This window comes from Bacidia gigantensis (genome assembly GCF_019456465.1).
Source record: "Bacidia gigantensis strain McMullin 20006 chromosome Unknown contig_132, whole genome shotgun sequence".
Classification (NCBI taxonomy): Eukaryota; Fungi; Ascomycota; class Lecanoromycetes; order Lecanorales; family Ramalinaceae; genus Bacidia; species Bacidia gigantensis.
Window position 1 is genome coordinate 771,386 of NW_025408592.1, and position 20,079 is coordinate 791,464.

The window sequence follows — 20,079 nt, forward strand, 5'->3', positions numbered from 1 at the left end:
TCCCAATCGCGTAATTTGAGCCAAGAGTCTTCCCCAGATCGTGCAAGAGCCGGGACTGTAATTTTAGCGATGCCGAATGCCCACAACAATTGCTTACAACCGATAGCAGAGCTCACGAGGGTTTCACTATGGCCTAGATGGACCACCTTGCGAGATCTTTCTGGTAGCTCGTCCAACGAGGGGAACCCAACCCAGTTACGAAGCGCGGTAATATTCCGGACAGACCAAAGTACCGGATGGTCTGATTGGCCTTCATGGCAACAGCAGGATAGACTGTCCACTACGGATGAAGATTCCAGCCGATGTAACCAAGATACTCGTTTAATGTCAGTAATTCGGATCGTGTCGAATTTTCCCGGTGGACTATGGAGCCTGATGTCGCTCAGCCGTGCTTTTCTTTAGAATCAAATGCAGCAACGGTTTCACTCATCGTTGGGAGGCATTTCGTCATCCAGATATCGTAATAATGTAATCCGCATCTCGGTTGTGTCGTTGCCCCTCAAAACATCACTGACAAAGATCGCGTCGACCTGCATTTGAACCTAAGAATGGTAAGATCAACCATTCTCGAAAATGACGAGTTCACGGTACTCGTCCAATCCGGCTTACCATCTCTAGCGCGCCCTTAATTACCCCACAAAAGATATTTGAATACCACAACTCATCCTGAGCGCGGCCATCGTCTGGTAACTCGACGAAGTCTGCCAGAGGATTGTCTTCAAAGACAAGCGAAAACTGTTTGTTGTCTGCAGTCCAGTTTGTCACTGTTGGTGTCACGTTAAGGAACATCTTGAAGCCTATCTACTTTCTGGTCAGCCTAGATGCTGGTGCCCCTTGCGGGGACTGGACCTTCGATATCGTCTCGGCTGTGTCTTTCAAATTGGCACAACGCTGCGTGCCCGATTTGGCAAAGAAGTCTTCGACTAGCCTCATGCCAATGTTGTAGCCCATCCGGTCCAACTGCTTGTTGACTTCCGTATAGTTGCTTTCGAAATCGGAGCACAGCTGCGCGACCATTGTGCCATATGTCAGAGTTACGAGCTCTGCGTTGACTTTGTCCACACGAGTTCTACGGACGTATTCAGCCCCAATCTGCGAGACGGAGGATAGTGGACGAACTTCCACGCCCTGATTTGCGTCAGCCTTACTTTCTCCCATGACAAACAGAACTCCCCACTCCTCGCCAATTCTCGCTGCTTTGCTTGATGCCATGGCCAATCTTGACCTCTACTTGCCGACGTGGACGAGCGCGGTCTGCAAGGAAGGGTACGGAAATGGACTAATACATTTTGAGTTTAGCGCGACCCAGACGGTCGGGACCTTGATGGCGCTTGCGATTGCCGCGAAATATCAGAAAAGCTTTTGATTTTAGATCCTCAAATCTAAGCAATGCACTGAAAGCACGGGTATGTTTCTAGAACGAAGGCTAGTGCGTATATCGAATACCGATAGCGTTGTTACTTCGGACGTATCTTGACAGTCATGTCAACAACAAAACGGCCTCCTTCTGGCTCCTTTGGGAGCTCACAATTGGTCGTAAAGAGACAAAAGTCTGGTGCAAACCTTAGTGATGGAAACGATGCGGCCAAACCGAATAGTCGCTCAGCGGGAGGTTCACTCACGCAAGGTGTGAGTAATTTCATTCAGCGAAGTCTGTTTTCAATCGTGCTGAATTAGTTCTTGGAAAAAGGCCGGCTGATGGAATTGGCCCAATTAGGTGCCACGAACTAGTGGGTTGCAAGCTCCCATCATCGAGTTGACTGGCAAGTAAGCATCACCTGTTTGAAAATTCTATGTCTGACTTAGTCAGGCCACTCTGGCGAGATATTCGCTGCCAGATTCGATCCCACCGGCCAACACATCGCTTCCGGCTCTATGGATCGCTCTATACTCATCTGGCGTACATACGGCTCTTGTGAAAATTTTGGCCAATTGACAGGCCATAAGTCCGCCGTTCTTTCTCTGCATTGGTCCCGTGACTCTTCATGCATCTTCTCGGCCTCCGCGGACATGACTCTTGCTTCGTGGGACTTAGAATCAGGTCAACGGATACGGAAACATGAGGGACATACAGAAATAGTCAACGATATTACCGCCTCTCCTCGAGGTGAAGAAATCCTTCTATCCGCATCTGATGACGGATGTATTGGCGTTTGGGACCCGAGGATCAAGCGGGCTGTCGACTTCATCGAGACCAATTTTCCTATTACAGCTATAGCCATGGCAGAAGCAGGTAACGAAATATACACCGGTGGTATAGACTGCGATGTAAAAGTGTGGGATATACGCAAGAAAGACGTTGCATACCGTATGCCCGGACACACGGATACTATTACTTCGTTGTCTCTCTCACCAGACTCGCAATCACTGCTATCTTACTCCCATGATGGACTTGCAAGAACATGGGATATCAGACCGTTTGCGCCTGATAACAGAAGCCTTAAGTCTTTCGCAGGAGCTCCGGTCGGCATTGAGAGAAATCTCGTCCGGGCGAGCTGGGACACCCGAGGAGAAAAGCTGGGTGTAGGGAGTGGAGACGGGAGTGTTTGCATTTGGGAGAATAGAGGTGGGAACTTGCTGTACAAATTACCAGGCCACAAAGGGACCGTGAATGACGTGCGATTTGGGCCAGGACAAGATCCCATAGGTATGCAGATCAGTCATGAACATCTGGGTTTCCAAGAAGGTGCTAACATTCTTCAGTGCTAAGTGCGTCCTCGGATCGAAACATGATTATAGGAGAGCTTTGAGCGTAAAAGATTTGACCCTTCAAAATGATCGTTCATCATGACGAACGTATGAATCATATACTATTCGCATCCGATCAACTCGTCTGGATGTCAACAGAGTGCATGCTTTATTCCACCTTTCTCGGGTCCCAGTGCGTAGGAGATCATGCAGGTACCTTTTTTCGTTCCTGAGCTTCATACCTCTCGTATCCCATCTCCCCTCGAAACGTTTCCCTCGGCATGAAACAAAGATCGTGGTCTTGCAGGCGCTACATCTAGGGGATCGCTCGAGTAGCTTGGTGGCCTGTGTCCACTTCCTGCGAAGACAAGGCTTCTGGTCTGTTGTTGAAGCTCACTTCGATCAGGATCAAGATATCTGACGTCGTCAGGATCAATGCGTACACTACCCCTCCACCAGCCATAAGCAGGCGGGGGGCTGGAAGATTTTGGTCCGTATCGTTGCTTCCTCTGCTACGCGATTGCACTTCTTCCGAGTCGTCTAACAAACGGATAGGAGGTAGCGAAGGGGTTGAGTGGCTGTATTCAAGATCTCGAGTGGGATGCTGACAGCGGTCATTCGCTTTATGAATAGTGTGAGGCGCTTGTTGGCGCATTGTCAGCATACACAGTCGGATGAGGAAATGTGCAAAGATCATTGTGAGAAGTATGATCATGAATATGAACGTCGCGTGGAAGGCTGTTGTCGGTACAACATTGGCGGTCGCAAGGGCTAGATCTGAAGATCATTTCAGTACTAATCATTAGCGTATCGATATGGGAGGAGACTCACACACGGTAAGGACGATCGTTAGCAACGTTCCCGATACCAGTGTCCCAATGCTCTTGCACTGCACGCGCGGATCTTTGGAATGGAAGAATGCAGCACGTCGTGCTTTGCCGTCGCGTTTTGTCCTTGTGCGATGAGCGCCCGGGTTTACGCGCCTCTTCGGTGGTGGGTCAAGAGAAGTTGGGGAGGCAAAGGCTGGATGAATATAGGTTTCGCCACCTAGATCTTGAGCATCTGGGCTGAGGGGCCGCGAGAAGTTAATTGGTGATCGAAGGAAGCGAAGGGGTGACTGGAGGCTAGGTGAGTAGTCCTCGTGTCGAGATCTCGCCGTCGCGATGGGCATTGGGCTCTTTTCCGGAGAAAAATGGTGGATATGCTGGGCCGAAATCTCCTCACGATGACCTGTCATAACTGACTCGCCATGTAACCACGCGGAAAGTCTGGAACCTGGAGGAATTCGTTGTCGCTCGAAGAACGCCACTGCCCAACTTAGAGGCTCTTGGTGGTGAGGCATAAGGAAATTTTGAATAAGTTGAAGGTGCTCGGAGAGATGTCGAAGGAAGGAGGAGGAGCGTCACTTGGTGTTGTTGATGCACGTCATATATGTACACTGTAACCTCGTTTGTGTTGATAAATAAATGTCCTACCTAAACGCGTCTCACACCGCGTGTAACGACTCGACCCTCTGATTTTTTGACTTTGATTGACTGACATGGAGAACCCATTGTCACCCTACCAATAATGGAGAGCAGAATCATCGGTCCTCGGACACAAAGGCTTGCTTGGAGGATCTTGCAGAGCGACGATCGCCTGAAGGGTACAAGCATAGCCAAAGGTGAACATCAAACATTCCAAAAGTGTTACTATGAGACGTAAGGCTAGAGAGCATGAACATTTTGGCTCGACAGGAATGGCAGTAGGGCCAGCACAAAGAAAGATAGGTTGGGGACTGCACACGCTCGCGCACCGCTTAGCCTCAGTCGAATGGATCTGACACGAGAATGGAGTTTGAAGCATATCGTTAGTCGAGATGAGAATAGTCGAGGACTGGTCGAGATCAAGGCTGCTGAAGCCGGTGAAACCCCGGGCGCAATTCTCATGTTGGCGAATGCGGGCCTATCAAGCATCCACTGGCGTCCCTAGGGAGGTGTTTGTTATGTCCGGTAAAGCCGGGTGCTCAAACGACCCGGAACGATAGATTCCATTGGACTATGGGATAGAGCTTTGATACATTCGTCAAAGCTCCGACCTAAGCGGTGGACAATATCAATGAGTCCCTCTCCAACAGTTCCCTCTCAAATAGCAGGCTATATTGTCTTTCCGCTCTCTTTACCTCCGCTTCCTGCCCTCGCCCTGAAGGCGACTCATTATCTCTATATAGGACTGCACCAACCAAAATTGCCTAGCTCGACTGCTTCTAGGTCTTTGTTTCTTGTCAACCTTCCTTTCGATGCTACCGAGCTACATCTGCGATATCTGTTCTCTTCACAAATTGGACTCCCTGCTGGACGAATCGAAGAGGTGCAGTTTGAGGGCCAGAGGAGGAAATCAATAGCATCAGACGAGCTTCGGAATTGGAATACAGGTACCAGCAGCAAGCGCAAGAGGAAAAGGAAAAGTGAAAGCCACCCGCTATTAAATTTAGAGGAAGCAGAGTATCCCCCAACATGGGACCGAGATCTTCAGACCAATGGCCGAACCTGTGTCATTACCTTCGTGGATCGTGTGTCCATGGAGGGTGCCTTCAAGACTATAAAGGCGACTAGCAAGCAAGAAAATCATCCAGTGTGGGGGGAGGGATTGGAGGGGAAGCTGCCATCTTTAGGCTATGCTCGTAAGTTGCTACTTTACTAAGCATAGTGACGATCAGCTCATCCATCCAAAGGATATCTACACTTCCACCAGAACACCTACCCTGACAAAGCTCTACTACTTGACTCGGTGAATAAGTACATGACGGCCTATCACACAAAAGAGGCTGCTGAAGAAACATCCAAAATCCAACAAAGACAGGAACCTGACGAGGAGGGCTTCATTACAGTGACCAGAGGCGGTAGATCTAATGCAGCCACGCAAAAAGCTGCACAAGCGGCTGCGGAGAAGCACAAGGGGAAGCGCCAAGGCTTGCAAGATTTCTATAGATTTCAAGAACGGGAAAAGAAGAAAGCGCGCGCCAATGAGCTGGTGAAGAAGTTTGAGCAGGACCGAGCAAGAATCAGTAGGATGAGGCATGAGAAAGCTAACCCGAGAGTAAGTCTGCCAGCTCCATGCTGTAGCCGTGCTCTTACGCGCACAGTCTGAGCGAAGTGTTTGATGGCATTCGGTAAAGTGAACCGCTACCAATCTCCCGGTGGGGCCTGTTGCTTTGAAATCAAGTGAGAGCAGATGCGCCCGCGTTCAAGTCTATTGAGGCAAAATGGCGCTGTCCAGTAAGGTAGCCTCGAGGATCTGGATGTGCGAGTGTGGGAATGCCTCAGGGCTAGTTGACTTACCATCGTCTTACATATCGCACGAAGACCTCACCATGGGCCAATCGACGACATATAATTCATCGGACCGATCCTTCGAGGTTTCTGCACAACAATTTGACATGGAGTAAGCCCAGCCCTTCCCTTTTCATGATAACACTTTGCAATGCGGTGATGAGCACGCTGGGGCCATAGGACTTGCCAAGTTAGATAAACATTGACGATTTGACTTCAATCCCAGCAACTTTCAATATCTTCTCAACCTCTGAATGTCAAATTGCACTCTGAGTAACCGGTTGCTTTGCTGAGTCTCCAGCGTCACAGGCTATGATACTGACTTTAGAGTGAAGGTATTGTCACGATCAAACCAGATCATTGAGCGACAGAAAACTTCTTCGTCTCCAGAGAACAAAGCAGCCGCGATCAAAGGCTTCATCGCCTTGTGTTTAGAGGATCACGTTTTCTCCATGTCCAGTCCCTAGCAACGCGCAAACAAACGCAGTGATCACCCAGCCCGATAATAAAGCATACACGAAACATACCCAGCTCGCCGCAGTCGTCTATGTTGCGATGTTGCCGTATTTGATAAGATCTTATTGCTTGCGAGCGAGGGCATGTTAGCGCGCAGCTGCGAAGCCAGATTCGGGACGGCTTAGCAACATATAACATCCAGTGGCACATGAAACCACCACCACCAGCCTTCGGCGCTCTCACCGGGATCTGACCTTCCTCAAAGCTTGTACCTGTTTCCAAGGTAGTTGGTGCCATACTATTCAAAGTGGTGCAAACGTCTCGATCATCTATCCTGCTCGTTTCGTTTGATCCCGCTCACACGCCTCCCGGAATCGCTCGCGCTAGCAGGACTGCTGATGCGGTCCGGGCGATTCTCTGCAAACATCCAACGGCCAGAATCGTTCTTGCATGGCACAGAATGTTGCACGCCTTGGTACTGGCTTGCACGTGGCCAAACCAAGCTGTTGTTGCTTCAATGTCTATTAACGACCGTCCATTGTTGGTGTCCACCACTGCAGCTCTCTTTATAGCCCCCGATTCCTACTGCTGCGACCTGCTGTTCCTTTGAGCTTTGAAGCCACTCATTAAATAGATGATATGTTTCAATATCATCTATCACATTCTTTTGTTGCGTAGCCTTTAAGGAAGTTACTTTCGCTGCTTGTCATAATCTTCATCGTTTATTCATTCGTTCAGTCAATGCCATTCCAGTATGCATTTCGGGGTTTTGTTGGGCAGTCTAGCTGCCCTGTCCTCCACAGTATCAGCGTAAGTTACTGCGATCTTATATACCTGACCACTGGCTCAAAGACCGCAGCGATCCAGGCCCGGCGCTTCGACGACACAATCGTCCCGAGCAACACCACAAGCACGATACTAAAGCCTCCTCGTTGACGGAAAGCCCTCAGCCGACCGGACAAGCATCTTTGGTATATCAAGCAGAGATTGGAACAAACCCAGTACGGATACAAAGCGACGTACCATTTTTTCTTGGCTGATGTGTAGCTAGCTTGGCAATAATCCCCAGGGAACGAATCCGTTTGGTAGCAATCCTACAGGGTATGCTGATTCTCTCCTCTCCTAAACTTGGTCACGCCGAGAGACGCAGGTGTCGTTCCCTAAAGACTAATTGCTTTGCAGAACCAATCCTCTTGGCAGCTGTCCGCTAGGTACGGCATACGGCTGCAAGCCCTCTAGTGGAATACCAGGTCCATACCAAAACTCGAGCCTACCATATACACCTCCGACCACCGGCCCCATCATTCCTCCATCGATTACGAACCCTAGCATACCGGGTGAAACCGGTGATGTTTCTAGCTTTCCCGGAGACTCATCAAATGGGCCAGAGTCAGGCAATGGCTATCAAAATTCACCCACAGGCCTCAACACTTCGCCAGAGAACAGCTCTCCCGTCAGCGATAGTGGTGGAAACAGCTCCCCTTCTGATATCAGCGGCTCTTCAAACAGTGGCTCTTCAGGCAGCGGCTCTTCAAACAATGGCTCCTCGAGCAGTGGTTCTTCATTGAACAGCGGATTATCATCGAATAGCAACAGCACTTTATCAAACAGTGACTCGTCTTCAAATAGCCAATCTGACTCATCTTCAGACAGTAGTTCTTCATCAAATAGCCAGTCGTCTTCGAGCAACGGCTCTTCTTCGAGCAACGGCTCTTCTTCGAACAACGGCTCTTCTTCTTCGAGCAACGGATCTTCTTCGAGCAACAACGACAACACTCCTTCAAACTCTGACTCCTCGAATGTTGAATCGTCAATGACTATTCCTTCAAGCGGTGGTTCATTGGAGAGTGGATCGCCAAGTAGTGACTCAACGAATGGTTCTTCAGGTGGTGAATCGTCTTCCACCGGTAATTCGACATCTGGCAATGGCTTTTCATCTTCCAATGGCAACTCGACATCTGGGAATGGTGACTCATCCTCCAGCGGAGGCTCTTCGAATGACAACAACAGCGGCTACGGATCGCCGAGTGCCAGCGGAGGCGGATTCGCAAGTCCATCAGGCGGGTCCAACAATAATGGAGGGGGTTCGAGTGGGCTTGGGGCCATGCCTAGTGATGGCATGCCTGGAATGTCCGGCAACGGTGGTCTGGGCGGTCCAACAGGAGGATGTCCAGTTGCTGAGACCTCCACTGTGACTGAAGCAAGCACAGTGACTACAACGATCACGATCACGGCTTCGATGCAGGAGCAAAGTGGCTCTGGTGAGCTACCACCTGATTCTGTGTCTGGCGGTTACCAATCAAGTTATGACTTGGGTGGCTCGCCGTCAGACTCGATTCCTGGATCTTTCCCTTCAAACACAGCTCCCTACCCTGTTCCCGGTAACTCATCCAACCCTTTTGGAAGTGGAAGTGGAACAGCTTTGCCATCCGGCACTGGAGTATACCTGCCAACAGGGTATGGACCTGTCACAGGCTATAGCCCCGGCACAGGCTATGAGCCTGTATCGACGACTACTATTTGGAGCACAGCTACGTCGGGTTTCCAGACAATGGCAGCATATCAGAAAAGGAAGGTCAAGGTTTAGCGTTGAATGTCGATTATGAGGGGTCAAAAGACTCTCTGAAGATCACAGCCTCAATATGTATTTCTAGATGGTATAGCTCTCCCATAGGGTGATGAATTTCTGGTTGGTGTTCAAGGGGTATTATCGGTGAACATACATATAGGCTATACTTGCTTTTCTCATCTTCGGAATTACTTGATACAATACCAATTTGCACAGATCGTGAGCTGCCTCTTCCTTTGAGCGTGTCTTCTTCGAGCTCGGTGTGAATCGAGTATCGGCAGCAATCCTCCACACAAAATCACGGGACTCCAAGCTCAAGCAAAAAATCTAAAATTGGTCTTCACCATTACTTAGCCGTGAGGAGGCCTCTACACCTGAAATGTCAGACTCCACAATCGTCGACAGCGTCTGCCCTCAATCATTCTCATCCACAGTCCAACAGTTCACCTACCATAACCCCTTAAGCCCCAACCTAGAAAAACGTAGGACTCAAGCTACCCACAAACAATCCACAGTCTCACCACGAGTGTCTCCAGAACGCACCTCCAACGTTTTCTCCCCCTTCAAACGAAAGGCTCCAGCCCTCCCTGCCTTGCGAAAATCCAAGATACCTCGCGCTTCGTCCACCTATGCCCCCCCTCCCGCTACGCGCACCTTCCCAATCTCCTCACCGACTCTCTCGCCCTTAATCTGATTTGCGTCTTCATTGGCGTGAACCCCGGACTCCTCACCGCGACCTCAGGCCACGCATACGCGCATCCTTCGAACCTGTTCTGGAAACTCGCCCACTCCTCCAGCTGCACACCCCGCCGCTGCAAACCCGAAGAAGATGGGGATTTGCCACATTTGTTTGCATTGGGGCATACCAACATAGTCAGCCGAGCTACGAAAGATGCGAGTGAGCTTAGTAGGGATGAGATGGCTGCCGGAGTCGAGGTTTTGGAGAGGAAAGTAAGGGAGCATAGGCCGGAGAGTGTCTGTCTGGTTGGGAAGAGTATATGGGAGACGATCTGGCGGGTGAGGAGGGGGAGGAAGATCAGGAAGGAGGAGTTTAGGTATGGATGGCAGGACGAGAGAGAGAACATGGGTGTCATTGAGGCTGGAGACAGGGCGGAGGAATGGGCGGGAGCCCCGGTATTTGTGGCGACGACTACAAGTGGTTTAGCTGCGGGAATGAGACCGCATGAGAAAGAGGAGGTATGGAGGGGCTTGGGGGAGTGGGTAGGACAGAGGAGAAGGGAGAGGGGGATTCTGGATGCAGGAGGGAGTAAGGAGGAGCCGGCTCATGACATGCCTAGAAAGTCATAGACTCTCCGCCCGAAAAAGAGCCTCTACAGAATGTTCGAACATCTTATACTTGATTCGACGATAACATTGACTGTCATTCAGATATACAACAGCAGGATCACCAAGCTGCAGCCAAAAAGCACCCATTCCAACCTCACCGACAGTCTTGTCTGACTACCTGATGGCGATTCAGTTGGGGAGACTGAAGCCGAGGCGACTCCCTCTCCAGACGTCGTCAAAGCAATCTGACTCGTGGCTGTTGTCTCCGCTGTCTCTGCGAGGGAGGTGGTGGTGCTACTCTGAGACGGAGGGGACCTGACTATTGAGGTTGAAGTCTCCTGACTTGTAGATGCGTCCAAACTTGACGATGAAAGGAGTGAGGTTGTCGCTTGCACATCAGTTGGTATAGTCACAGGTGGTATTATCTCCGTAGGTAAAGGTACCGGTCTAGGAATGCTGATAGGCGGCGGGACAGAGATGGGCGGCAGGAAAGATATAGGCGTCGGAAGGCTGTATAAGCTAATGGTATGTAGGCTTACACTGTGGATGCTTATGCTAGGTATGCTGACCGGCACAGGTACGATTGGCAGGGCCGTTGTTGGCTCGACAATCGTAGGCGTAAAAGGTACTTCACTTTCCTGGGTGAACGTAGGATTTTGGAAGCCAAAATTCGTTGACACGCAGCCGGTTGATTGATAGTCACATTGCTCACCAAGATCACAGCATAAACCGGTCAACACTCCTGTGCAGCGGGGGCCGGCGAAGCAATCTTGCTGGCATATGGGGATGTCCCCCCTTGGTTTGGTGCAAAGGGCGCCGATGTCGCAGCATCCACCGCTACCGTCGGTACAGGACGTTTGACCTGCTGTGCACGTGGCAATTTGGCGGATGTAAAGGGGTGCGATGGTTGGGAGGATCTCTTGGGCTCGGAGACGCTGCGCTCGGGGCTGAGAAAGGTCTTGAATCAAAAGAAGAAGGACGGTAATAACGAACATGATGTTTGTTGTTAAAGGAGCTTCTTGCTATGTAGAAAAGATATACAGGCAACGACGCGATGAGGTGGAGGGTACGGGAAATAGACTGACGCTGCAGCGATCTACAGAGAAACGATTGTCACGAATGAGAATAGTTGCACCAAGGCTCTATCGAAGAGTAAAACATGCTGTGCTAGTAGCACTTGGTGTAGAACTACCGTGACCTAAAGGTGCTAGAAAAGCAGGCTGGAAGCCACCTTCTTGGCTTTCGGCTCGACGTTGCTCCAGATAGCTCAATTTTGCTATCGGTCTCCTCCAAAACGCAAGTGCCTTCGTCCAGCACAATGAGTTTCTGACGTAGATAGCCAGGGAAAGACACAAAATCCTGCCACGGGTAATGTGAAAATTGTATGTCTAATCGGGACAGTCTTGTTTGAGAAGATGAATGTTCAAGAGAATACAAGAAGTAGGTTAACGCTTCGGAGGCGTGCCTTAGGCTGTTGCTAGACCTCACCCTAGGACTCTGGGGAGGCGAAACGACAAGGGCTATAACCCTTGAGATGCCGTCGGCGGAATAAACGTTGCGGTTCGACTCGCCCCTTCTGCCTGGCTCCATTTCGCTCGTTATCCTTGGGGCACAGCGTCTGCATAGCTCGGTTTCCTGAGTTTGGCAAGTAGCAATTCCAATGTCTGAAGTAGGTGAAAAGAAAAGACAATGGCAAATGACATCCAAGATCATGTCATCGTATTCTAGCCAGTGGGCTGGGCTTATGATGACCTACCAAGTCCTAGACCTCTGACAAATCTTACCTCGTCGGCCTGCTTCTCCAGCGCTCTCCTCATCATCGTCGAGTAGTCTCGTTCTTCGTCGCTGGGAGTATCGGAAGCTGGCTCTTTTCTTATGTCAGGTGACGCCTTGCCCCTGCCCTTCCCCTTACCACTTAAATCTTTTCGCTGCTGCCCGTAACTCATAACTCCAATCCTCTCACCAGTCCATATCACTATATCGCCCTTTGCATCATGGCCGTCGACTGAGATCAATTTGCGTGCAACGTCGCCCGCGTTAATTTCGGCATTGAATATGCCACTTGTCGTTGATGGTCTGCCAGGTTCATTTAGAGTACTGGAATAGGTGGTATTGACATTCCACCGCCGTACGAGCGTTGAGCAATCTCGTTCCACCCATTTCAGTAATCCATCGGAGTCTGAAAAGAGCAACCGTGTGCCTTGCGCGACCAGAGAAAGGCATTTACTACTTGAGGTGGTGGCACGATTTCTGGTTGGTTCCCCAGCTAGGGACCCTGTTTCTGATAAGTGGTAAAGTTCTAAGGAGCCCTTAGTACCGTATTCGCCTGCTGCTGCCAGAGTACTCGTGCTGGGAGTGTCAGATGGAACGTGAGCTATGCAGCTGAGTCTTGCACCTGTGTGCACGGTCGATGATATCTGAGGAAAGTGTCGACGGTCATAATTCAGTATACTAGGAAAGCGACCAGCAACATGGATCATGTTGGTACCATTATGGAGGATCGACAACGGTAATGGTTCAAGGCTGGCGTGGATAGAGTCTCCAGTATATATTCGATGAAAGTCCTGCGCCTTGCCATCTTCTAAGTACTCCCTGATATTTGTAGCTGGCATATCATTACTCCGCCCCATACGAGGATCATGAATATGCAAAGATTGCGTTGTACCCACAGTCAAAGGTGCAGGGTGTGACCCCTCGGAAAGAGCAGTGATATGTTGGGGATAGTGATGACTCGTGACCATCTGAAGGGTATTGAGATCGACTTCATGGAGTTGATCTTCTATAGCCATGTAAGCCCTACCGAGGGAAGAGTCGACGGAGACGCATTCAACGCTCCCAATCTCGGTCACTGCTGAATTCGATGCAGGGGAGGATGACAGCTGGGGCCTTCTCAGAGACCCAAGTGATGGTTTTGTCAGTATACCCGGTGAACTACGCGCCGTGATGCTTGTGAAAGAGTCTCCGATATCCCAGATACATATGCTGCCGTCCTCTAGGGGCGCTAGGACTTTCTCATTGTTGAGAATGCCAACACCTTTGGCTTCAAGGCCTCTAGTCTCTAATCCCTGTCTTGGCTGGGGAGGGGGTAACCAGTCTAGAGCCAAAGGAGCGTGTCTTGCAATGTACTCCTGATACCAGTCTACTTTCTCCCCCGGCACCGTAGGATCCCAGCTGGCAATGTTACGATCGCCATTTATTTGGCTTGCGAAACGTCTGTTTTCAGGCGAAATGGATTCTTCAGCGCCTCCGGCAGATCTTCCCAGACTGCGACTTCTGGCATTGCCTTGTACGAGGGTACGGCCACTGGATCCTGTCAACGCTCTTTCCAAATTCAGTGCTGTCCGTTCCTGTAGCTGTTTTCGAACGGATCGAGAGCGAGAAAGACCGTATGGTCGAGCATACTGGGAGGGCGACTCGTTGAAGCAGCGATGCCTCCAAAGCTCGTTGTCGGAGGTTATATCGTAGAACCGCTTTGAGACCGCGTTCAATGCTATGATGGATCGCGCTGAGAGAACTGCAGGATGATCAGTACAGCTCTAACTCATATGAGATCTGATCATAGGAGGGTGGGGGCAGGTTCACAGTTAGTGATGTGTATGACGAGTTCTTCTGGTAGATGATCCATATTTCTGTAGGTCGATTTGAGAGGCACTCAGTTGGTAAGCCTGAATAAGGTAAGGCATGTAGGCCCTCAACTACCCAATCGGCTCGGCACGTCAACGGGTCACAATGGATTACCTCGATCAGCCTCGCTCGCGACTGCCAATACTCATAGGACATCCAAGGCGAAGATAGCCGCGAGCCTCGTAAAGCCCCTTTAAGCGCCCTTGGCTTATGGATAACATGTGACGGTGTTCTGCGCCCTCTAATGCGCGTATTTAGGCAAATACATCTACGAAGAGACGGTGCTAGCAACAGGACATTTTAGTGTTCAGGGCTACCGCTAATCGTGTCAAGGGAAACGAGTAATGTAGCGGATTTCGCTGCACCTAAATTCATCTAACATGGGTATATTCGTATTGAAAGATGGGTATACAAAAGAATGTTCTTCGTGTGCCAGGCTTGTATACATTGATGTCCAAAAGCTCCGAGTGATGCCAAGAACGTAGACGTCCAATTACAGACTCTGCTTACCCCGTGTTTCGATAGGAAAGCAGCACATAGCAATGAATGCAGCTATGAACAAGCCTCCAGAAGCATAGATAGGCGCCTTTGGATTCGCCTCACCAGCATTGACAGCTACAATCGGCGCACAAAGGCCTGCGATACGGTTCAAACAAGATGCAATACCTGTACCTGTCCCACGGTTGGGAGCAGGGAAGACTTCAGGAGTGTACGCGTAGAGCACGCCGTACATGATATCTGGAAGCTATGTAAGCATGGCGATTGAATCAATGGTCGGCAACGCAGATCAATAGCAGAGGCTGTTGGAGGAACGGGAAAAGGATGATCTGGAGATGACAGACAACTTACTCTGGAAAAAGGCCTCGAGGCAGGTAAAAGCAAGCTGAAAATTCGAATCAGTGCTTGCCGTGAAAAGAAATACGAAAATTCCGGTAATCAGCGTTGAGCTAGCAATTGTGCCTTTGCGCCCGATATACTTGATGTCCACGGTGAAATAGGCGATAATACTCCCTGGTACACCTACAATCGACGTAATAGCGTAGTTGCGGTAGACAATATCGTTCGACTGTGGCCCATTATTGCCTGATTGTGCCAAGTACTGTGGCAAGAAGGCATTGAACAATGGATAGCCCATGCCGATTGTTGTCCAACAGAACCAAATAAGCCCCGTAGTGATGCCGAGCTTCTTGTTGGCGAAAAGTGGACCGATCCTTTGGGTGGAGAATTTGCTGAAGAATCGACTGATAGTCTCGGTGAAAGAAAGCTTTTGGCCGCTCACAACTTCTGGATCACCTCCAATGGCGTTTAATACTTCCTCAGATATCCATGTCTTCTTCCCATTCTTCCAGGCGATGCCATGCACGGTAGCGACTGCTTCTGACTGGCGTCCACGGGAAAGCAAGAATTTTGGCGATTCAAACAAATGGAAGAAGAAGAAGCGGGCAGAAAACATCAGAAAGGTGAGGGCGCCGCAGGTAATGTTGAGGTAACGCCAGCCCCAATTCATATTCTTGTGGCAACATGCTTCACCGGGACCAACCAGACTGCAAGCCTTTAGCTCCGAATCGCATTTATACTTGACAAGAAAGCCCCAAGCGAAAAGCGATGTCAGCAATTGTCCGACAGGCCACCAGACTGAGAGAAGGGTCAAGAGACCTTGCGATGCGGCTGGGATGAATTCCAAGAAAAGGGCGCCATCAACGGGAAGGTTGCCGCCGATTCCAACGCCCAAAGCAGCATACAGACCACATGTTCCAATCCAATTGGGTCCACCTCCAATTGATAGACCAAAGATACCAGCAATGAAGAGGGTCGCATTGAAAGCGAGACGTCGCCCAATGACGTCCGAAGCCACCCCCCAGAAAGACGCTCCGATGCACAGGCCGATGAAGGTGGCACAGGTGGTGTATCTGACATGGGTCTCACTGGGACCAAACTCCGAGGTCAAGGATGGCAGAGTTAAGGCCACAGTCTGGAGCCAGAGATTGTCTGCCAGCCAGCCAAAACCGCAAAGAACGAAAAGCTGCCACTGGTAGGAACCCATACCGATGTCCATCAAGGCCTTGTTAATTACTTTTGCTTTGCGGTCGTACGCGGAGTCATGGCCGTAGGCCGAAACATCAGCATCGATCTCAGCCCGCAGCGCATCTAGAGTGAGCTCGTCGACACCACCCTCGGCAGCATTCTTGAAGCTGCCTGACTTAGTTGGGCTGTCATCGCCTTTGATGTCCTTTCCGTAATCCTTGTCGCCATCTGTGCCAGGTGCAAGTCCCGCCAAGTTGTTACCGTAGGCGTCGACGACCGAAGGGTGCCGCTGAGCTTGAGAGAGGGGGACATAGGTGTCCGGAAAGTCCGAAACATCATGTTTCTGGAAGGGGTTCAGAAACGTAGGCATTTTCGGATACTTTACCAGGACCCGAGAGAGTGGCTACGATTCGATCGATAGTGTTTAATCCCCGATTTGGATTGATGGTATTTGCTTGCGCTCGATTTGGGGCTTGAGCAAGCTGAAGGACGGCGATGATTCGACTGATTTTTGCGCGGATTGAATCAGGAAAACAGAAGAGCACACTTGAACCTGCGTTTTTCTTCCAACATGTGATGCTACGACTTGGTGGACTGAAGATGTCGAGCTTTCAAGGCCCTATCGACCGAGGCGTGCTCTATAGATAAGGACGCAGTGAGAGAGTCGACGGATTTCCAGCTCCGCGGAAAGAGAGAGGAGATTCGTCCCAGCTTCAGGTGTGGCGAGAGAGAGGTTGCAGGAGGGCAGAAATGCAGGAGGAATTGAAAAGATGGGGCGACTTTGGCAGACTTTTAAGTACAGGATGCTTGGTGGTGGTTCTTACGCTTTACCCGGGGGAAGTCAATAGCTTTGTTTGGCATAGGCTGTATGCTACATGCTAGGGCAAAGACGGAGAGTTGGGCTTCTTGTGGTGCGGTGGGCTCAATAGTGGGCTGGGGTCTCCGCGAAAACGACGGGGAGTTGGAGCATCAGAATTGGCAGGGCTAAGCTGCTTTGAGCGCGCCAAGAGCGCTCTGAGTGGGGGAAGAAGTCAGCCGTGCGGAGGTCCAATGAGGGAGAGGGACATGTCGGCCAGAGAGTCGGCGAGGAGGCTAATGACATATTTTTTTGATTGTAGAGTAGACGCCTGCAGCTAGTTACCAGATAATGCGTCCAGGATGTTGTGAAACCCCGGGCTGGCGATGCAATGTCAGAGATCTCCAGCTGTGCGTTGGTGGTAGAGTACGTATACCCACACAATCCAACGGGTGGTCTGGTCACTCCAGATGGAGATGGACGATCTCTGCCTAGCCTTGCTATCAATATCAGGTCTTGTAGCATTGTGATTAGTGCTGATGAGGTTGTCGCAGTCATGTGCAAGATTTCTCCAAGCATCTTAGCGCTCACATTTTCTTCGTAATGACGCGTAGAACGTAACGTTGCAACCGCTTGGCCTGGGGTAAGGGCCTGTCTGATTCGCCAGAAAGTGAACTAATGACCATCGTGTCTTTGAGGGCCAAGACGGAGTATGGCCACGCTGACCGAATTCCATTCACCCTTCGACGCTCAACACTCATACCGACCTCGGAGTGAGCGAAGCCTTGCCGCCATCCAAATGAGAGCCAGATTCGAATTCGAGAAAGCCATAAGCGAGCTCACACTGTGATCAAAGATGGGCAAACATGCTTCGTTGAATGCAATGCTCAATTGGTGAGCCTGCAGAAGGCTTGCGAGAAGCCTGGCTTAGATTGTCTTCAATTGATGAGACCTATGCCTCATCAGGAGCCTTCAGTTCTCAAGTAGACCACTCTCTCATTCCTACAGGGTCTATGTTCCTCAATTGAATTCGTGGACCCCCACGGTGCCTGATCTTGACATGTTGGACCAACATAATTCTAGCCATCCACTGCAATGCACGTCGAGTTTTACATATGCATAATGCCGCAGCGATATCTCCTTACCTTGGTGGGCCTAGGCATAAGGAAAATGACCCTTCTGCCCTACTGAGCGCCTGCAGGAGGTCGGTGTCTGCTGAGCATCCTTTCTCTTGCTCGTGCGTATCTGGTCGGTCTCATTGCGGAACTCGTGGGATCTTTCCAAGCAGCACTCCCATCACCCAGCAGCGAAAGGTGACGTAGAGTAAACTAATATTACTATTGTATCATCTTATCTTGCTACGGGGCATTGCAGCAAGCTATTTAATTCAGGAAGCAAGCCTTGAATTTGCCTTTGCAACTAACAGGTCGTTGTAAGAAACCGTACTCAGTAAACCATGGACGAGAACATGCTAACGCTTTTTGCAGGATGTTTTATTTGGAGGGCTTGTTATTCTTGCGCTACATTTTATGCATGCGTAGTTCCTCTCTTTGTCTAAACGCTTGTCTAAGATTATATCCTGCAAATTTTGTACCTATACTGCGACCAAGCTTCTCACCCTCGTCAGTAAATCTGCTTCAATCCCCAGCCGACTTCCCGAACCCTAGCAGCCGTGAAGGAGACTAGTCCAGCCGCATATGCTACACCCACAAACACAATCAATCCTTCATATCCCCCATCCTCCTGAGATAATATGCCTCCTGCAAGCGGAATGCCCGTCAAGCAACCAAAGCTGACAATAGTATAAAGGCTCGCGTACCAACGTCCAAAAACCTCGGTTTCGCAGAGCTGCCCCACACAGACAGGGACAAGACTGATATTCGATCCGCTAGCAAAGCCGAATATCAATGCAAAGACGATGATCTGTGGAACGATATTGACAGAAACGGAGCAGGTCAACCAGAGAAGCAAGACGGAGATCATGCATATGCCAACGGTGACGATCATAGTATTGAACCTTCCAAACTTGTCAGCCACGTATCCTGGCGCCCAGCGACCGAAGAAGGAACCGGCGTTTCTTCATCAAATTGCAGTTAGCAATGTTTCTCTTCACTCGGAGAATATTACTTACAGAACAGCGAGTAGTTGATACGAAAAGCTGGGGGATATTCCGTGAGCGATAGAGTATGAGGTGATATAAGTGAGAGGTACGAAAAGCGCCCACTCCACGAAGAAGGTCCCCGCGGTAGTCAGGCAGAAAGTAAGATTCTTGAATATCCTCCAGTCAGGCCACATACTTGTGGCTGGACTTCCCTTTGGTGGTGGAGGTAGCCGCGAACGGATGAGGATGTTGGCCACGATAAGTTGGAATAGAAAAATGAATGCAAGGATCCGCGTCGCCCAACGGAAGCCCACATGAGGGAACAGGCGCTGCAACATGAGTGGGAAGATTATCCCACCAATACTGCCTCCAGTTGTAGCGAGACCAGTAGCTGAAGCACGTCTGATGAGGAAGAAATGTGCGATGGAGCCGATGGCAGGGGTAAATATCAAGGACGTGCCCAAGCCAGCGGCAAGCGAGAAGGAGAGGATGAAGTGCCATAGCTCTAGTGATTGAAGTCAAGCTTAGCGAGGGACTCGTTGCGAAGGTGGAGAAGACTCGTCTTACCTGTGCTTTCAGCTATGCCAAGGGTGCCTCCCACCATGCACAAAGTTCCAGCCAAGACCAAAAGTCGGGGTCCTTTTGCATCAAAGACTGGCCCTATCTGTACCCCACAAAAGAATGCCATGAATGTGTATATGCTGAAGATCCACCCGATCGTACTCTCATCCAGGTGAGACAATTGGTGCGTACTGAGATACGCTTGGTAGGTGCCAATTGTGTTCATAAGACCAAACGACGCCGTCATACCGCTGAAGGAGCCATATACAACGAGCCAGGCACGAAGGCCTCCTTCAGGATATGTGTTGCCGTATGAATCAACGGAGGTTTGGCGATTCAGTGTATCCGAGCGAGCTAGTTGAAGGGGAGGGGGTGATGACGGAGAGGAACCACCAGAACTCTCACTCGAAGCACGTTGATTGCTTTTCTCATTGTCCGACTCTTTAGGTCCGGCCCTGGCAGCAGGAGATACAACTGTCCCGCTTCCAGAGGATGTGGTTTGCGCTGAGGGCTGGTCCCTCTTTTCCGCATGGTGTATTAACTCGGGGAAAGCAGGCTCTGGCTGCTCCTTAGCTGCATCACCATGACGGAGATACGCTGAAGGAACCGTTTCATCCAGAATGCTTTCTGCATGTTGCTCACTGCTCATGTAATTGCTGAA

General features: G+C 50.3%; 6 protein-coding genes across 6 annotated transcripts; 2 read left to right on the forward strand and 4 right to left on the reverse strand.

Moving 5' to 3' along the window:
* Window positions 1-422: 422 nt before the first annotated feature.
* On the reverse strand, window positions 423-1,212 carry KY384_001511 (uncharacterized protein; the record flags this gene model as incomplete). The annotated part of the gene is made up of 3 exons (XM_044810041.1): window positions 423-542; window positions 610-801; window positions 850-1,212. The coding sequence occupies 3 exons, from the start codon at window positions 1,210-1,212 to the stop codon at window positions 423-425; spliced, it is 675 nt and encodes a 224-aa protein (XP_044673053.1).
* A 270-nt stretch (window positions 1,213-1,482) lies between these two features.
* Window positions 1,483-2,750, forward strand: KY384_001512 (uncharacterized protein; the record flags this gene model as incomplete). Its single annotated transcript, XM_044810042.1, has 3 exons — window positions 1,483-1,612; window positions 1,811-2,647; window positions 2,704-2,750. The coding sequence occupies 3 exons, from the start codon at window positions 1,483-1,485 to the stop codon at window positions 2,748-2,750; spliced, it is 1,014 nt and encodes a 337-aa protein (XP_044673054.1).
* A 2,035-nt stretch (window positions 2,751-4,785) lies between these two features.
* On the forward strand, window positions 4,786-6,466 carry KY384_001513 (uncharacterized protein; the record flags this gene model as incomplete). Its single annotated transcript, XM_044810043.1, has 6 exons — window positions 4,786-5,101; window positions 5,162-5,350; window positions 5,402-5,766; window positions 5,813-5,822; window positions 5,951-5,978; window positions 6,301-6,466. 6 exons carry the CDS (start codon window positions 4,786-4,788, stop codon window positions 6,464-6,466), a joined length of 1,074 nt encoding a protein of 357 aa, XP_044673055.1.
* Window positions 6,467-7,859: 1,393 nt separating this feature from the next.
* On the reverse strand, window positions 7,860-8,884 carry KY384_001514 (uncharacterized protein; the record flags this gene model as incomplete). Its single annotated transcript, XM_044810044.1, has 2 exons — window positions 7,860-8,446; window positions 8,827-8,884. The coding sequence occupies 2 exons, from the start codon at window positions 8,882-8,884 to the stop codon at window positions 7,860-7,862; spliced, it is 645 nt and encodes a 214-aa protein (XP_044673056.1).
* A 2,916-nt stretch (window positions 8,885-11,800) lies between these two features.
* Window positions 11,801-16,330, reverse strand: KY384_001515 (uncharacterized protein; the record flags this gene model as incomplete). The annotated part of the gene is made up of 5 exons (XM_044810045.1): window positions 11,801-11,946; window positions 12,068-13,825; window positions 14,446-14,550; window positions 14,608-14,673; window positions 14,785-16,330. 5 exons carry the CDS (start codon window positions 16,328-16,330, stop codon window positions 11,801-11,803), a joined length of 3,621 nt encoding a protein of 1,206 aa, XP_044673057.1.
* Window positions 16,331-18,883: 2,553 nt separating this feature from the next.
* Window positions 18,884-20,067, reverse strand: KY384_001516 (uncharacterized protein; the record flags this gene model as incomplete). The annotated part of the gene is made up of 2 exons (XM_044810046.1): window positions 18,884-19,362; window positions 19,425-20,067. 2 exons carry the CDS (start codon window positions 20,065-20,067, stop codon window positions 18,884-18,886), a joined length of 1,122 nt encoding a protein of 373 aa, XP_044673058.1.
* Between the last annotated feature and the right edge of the window lie 12 nt (window positions 20,068-20,079).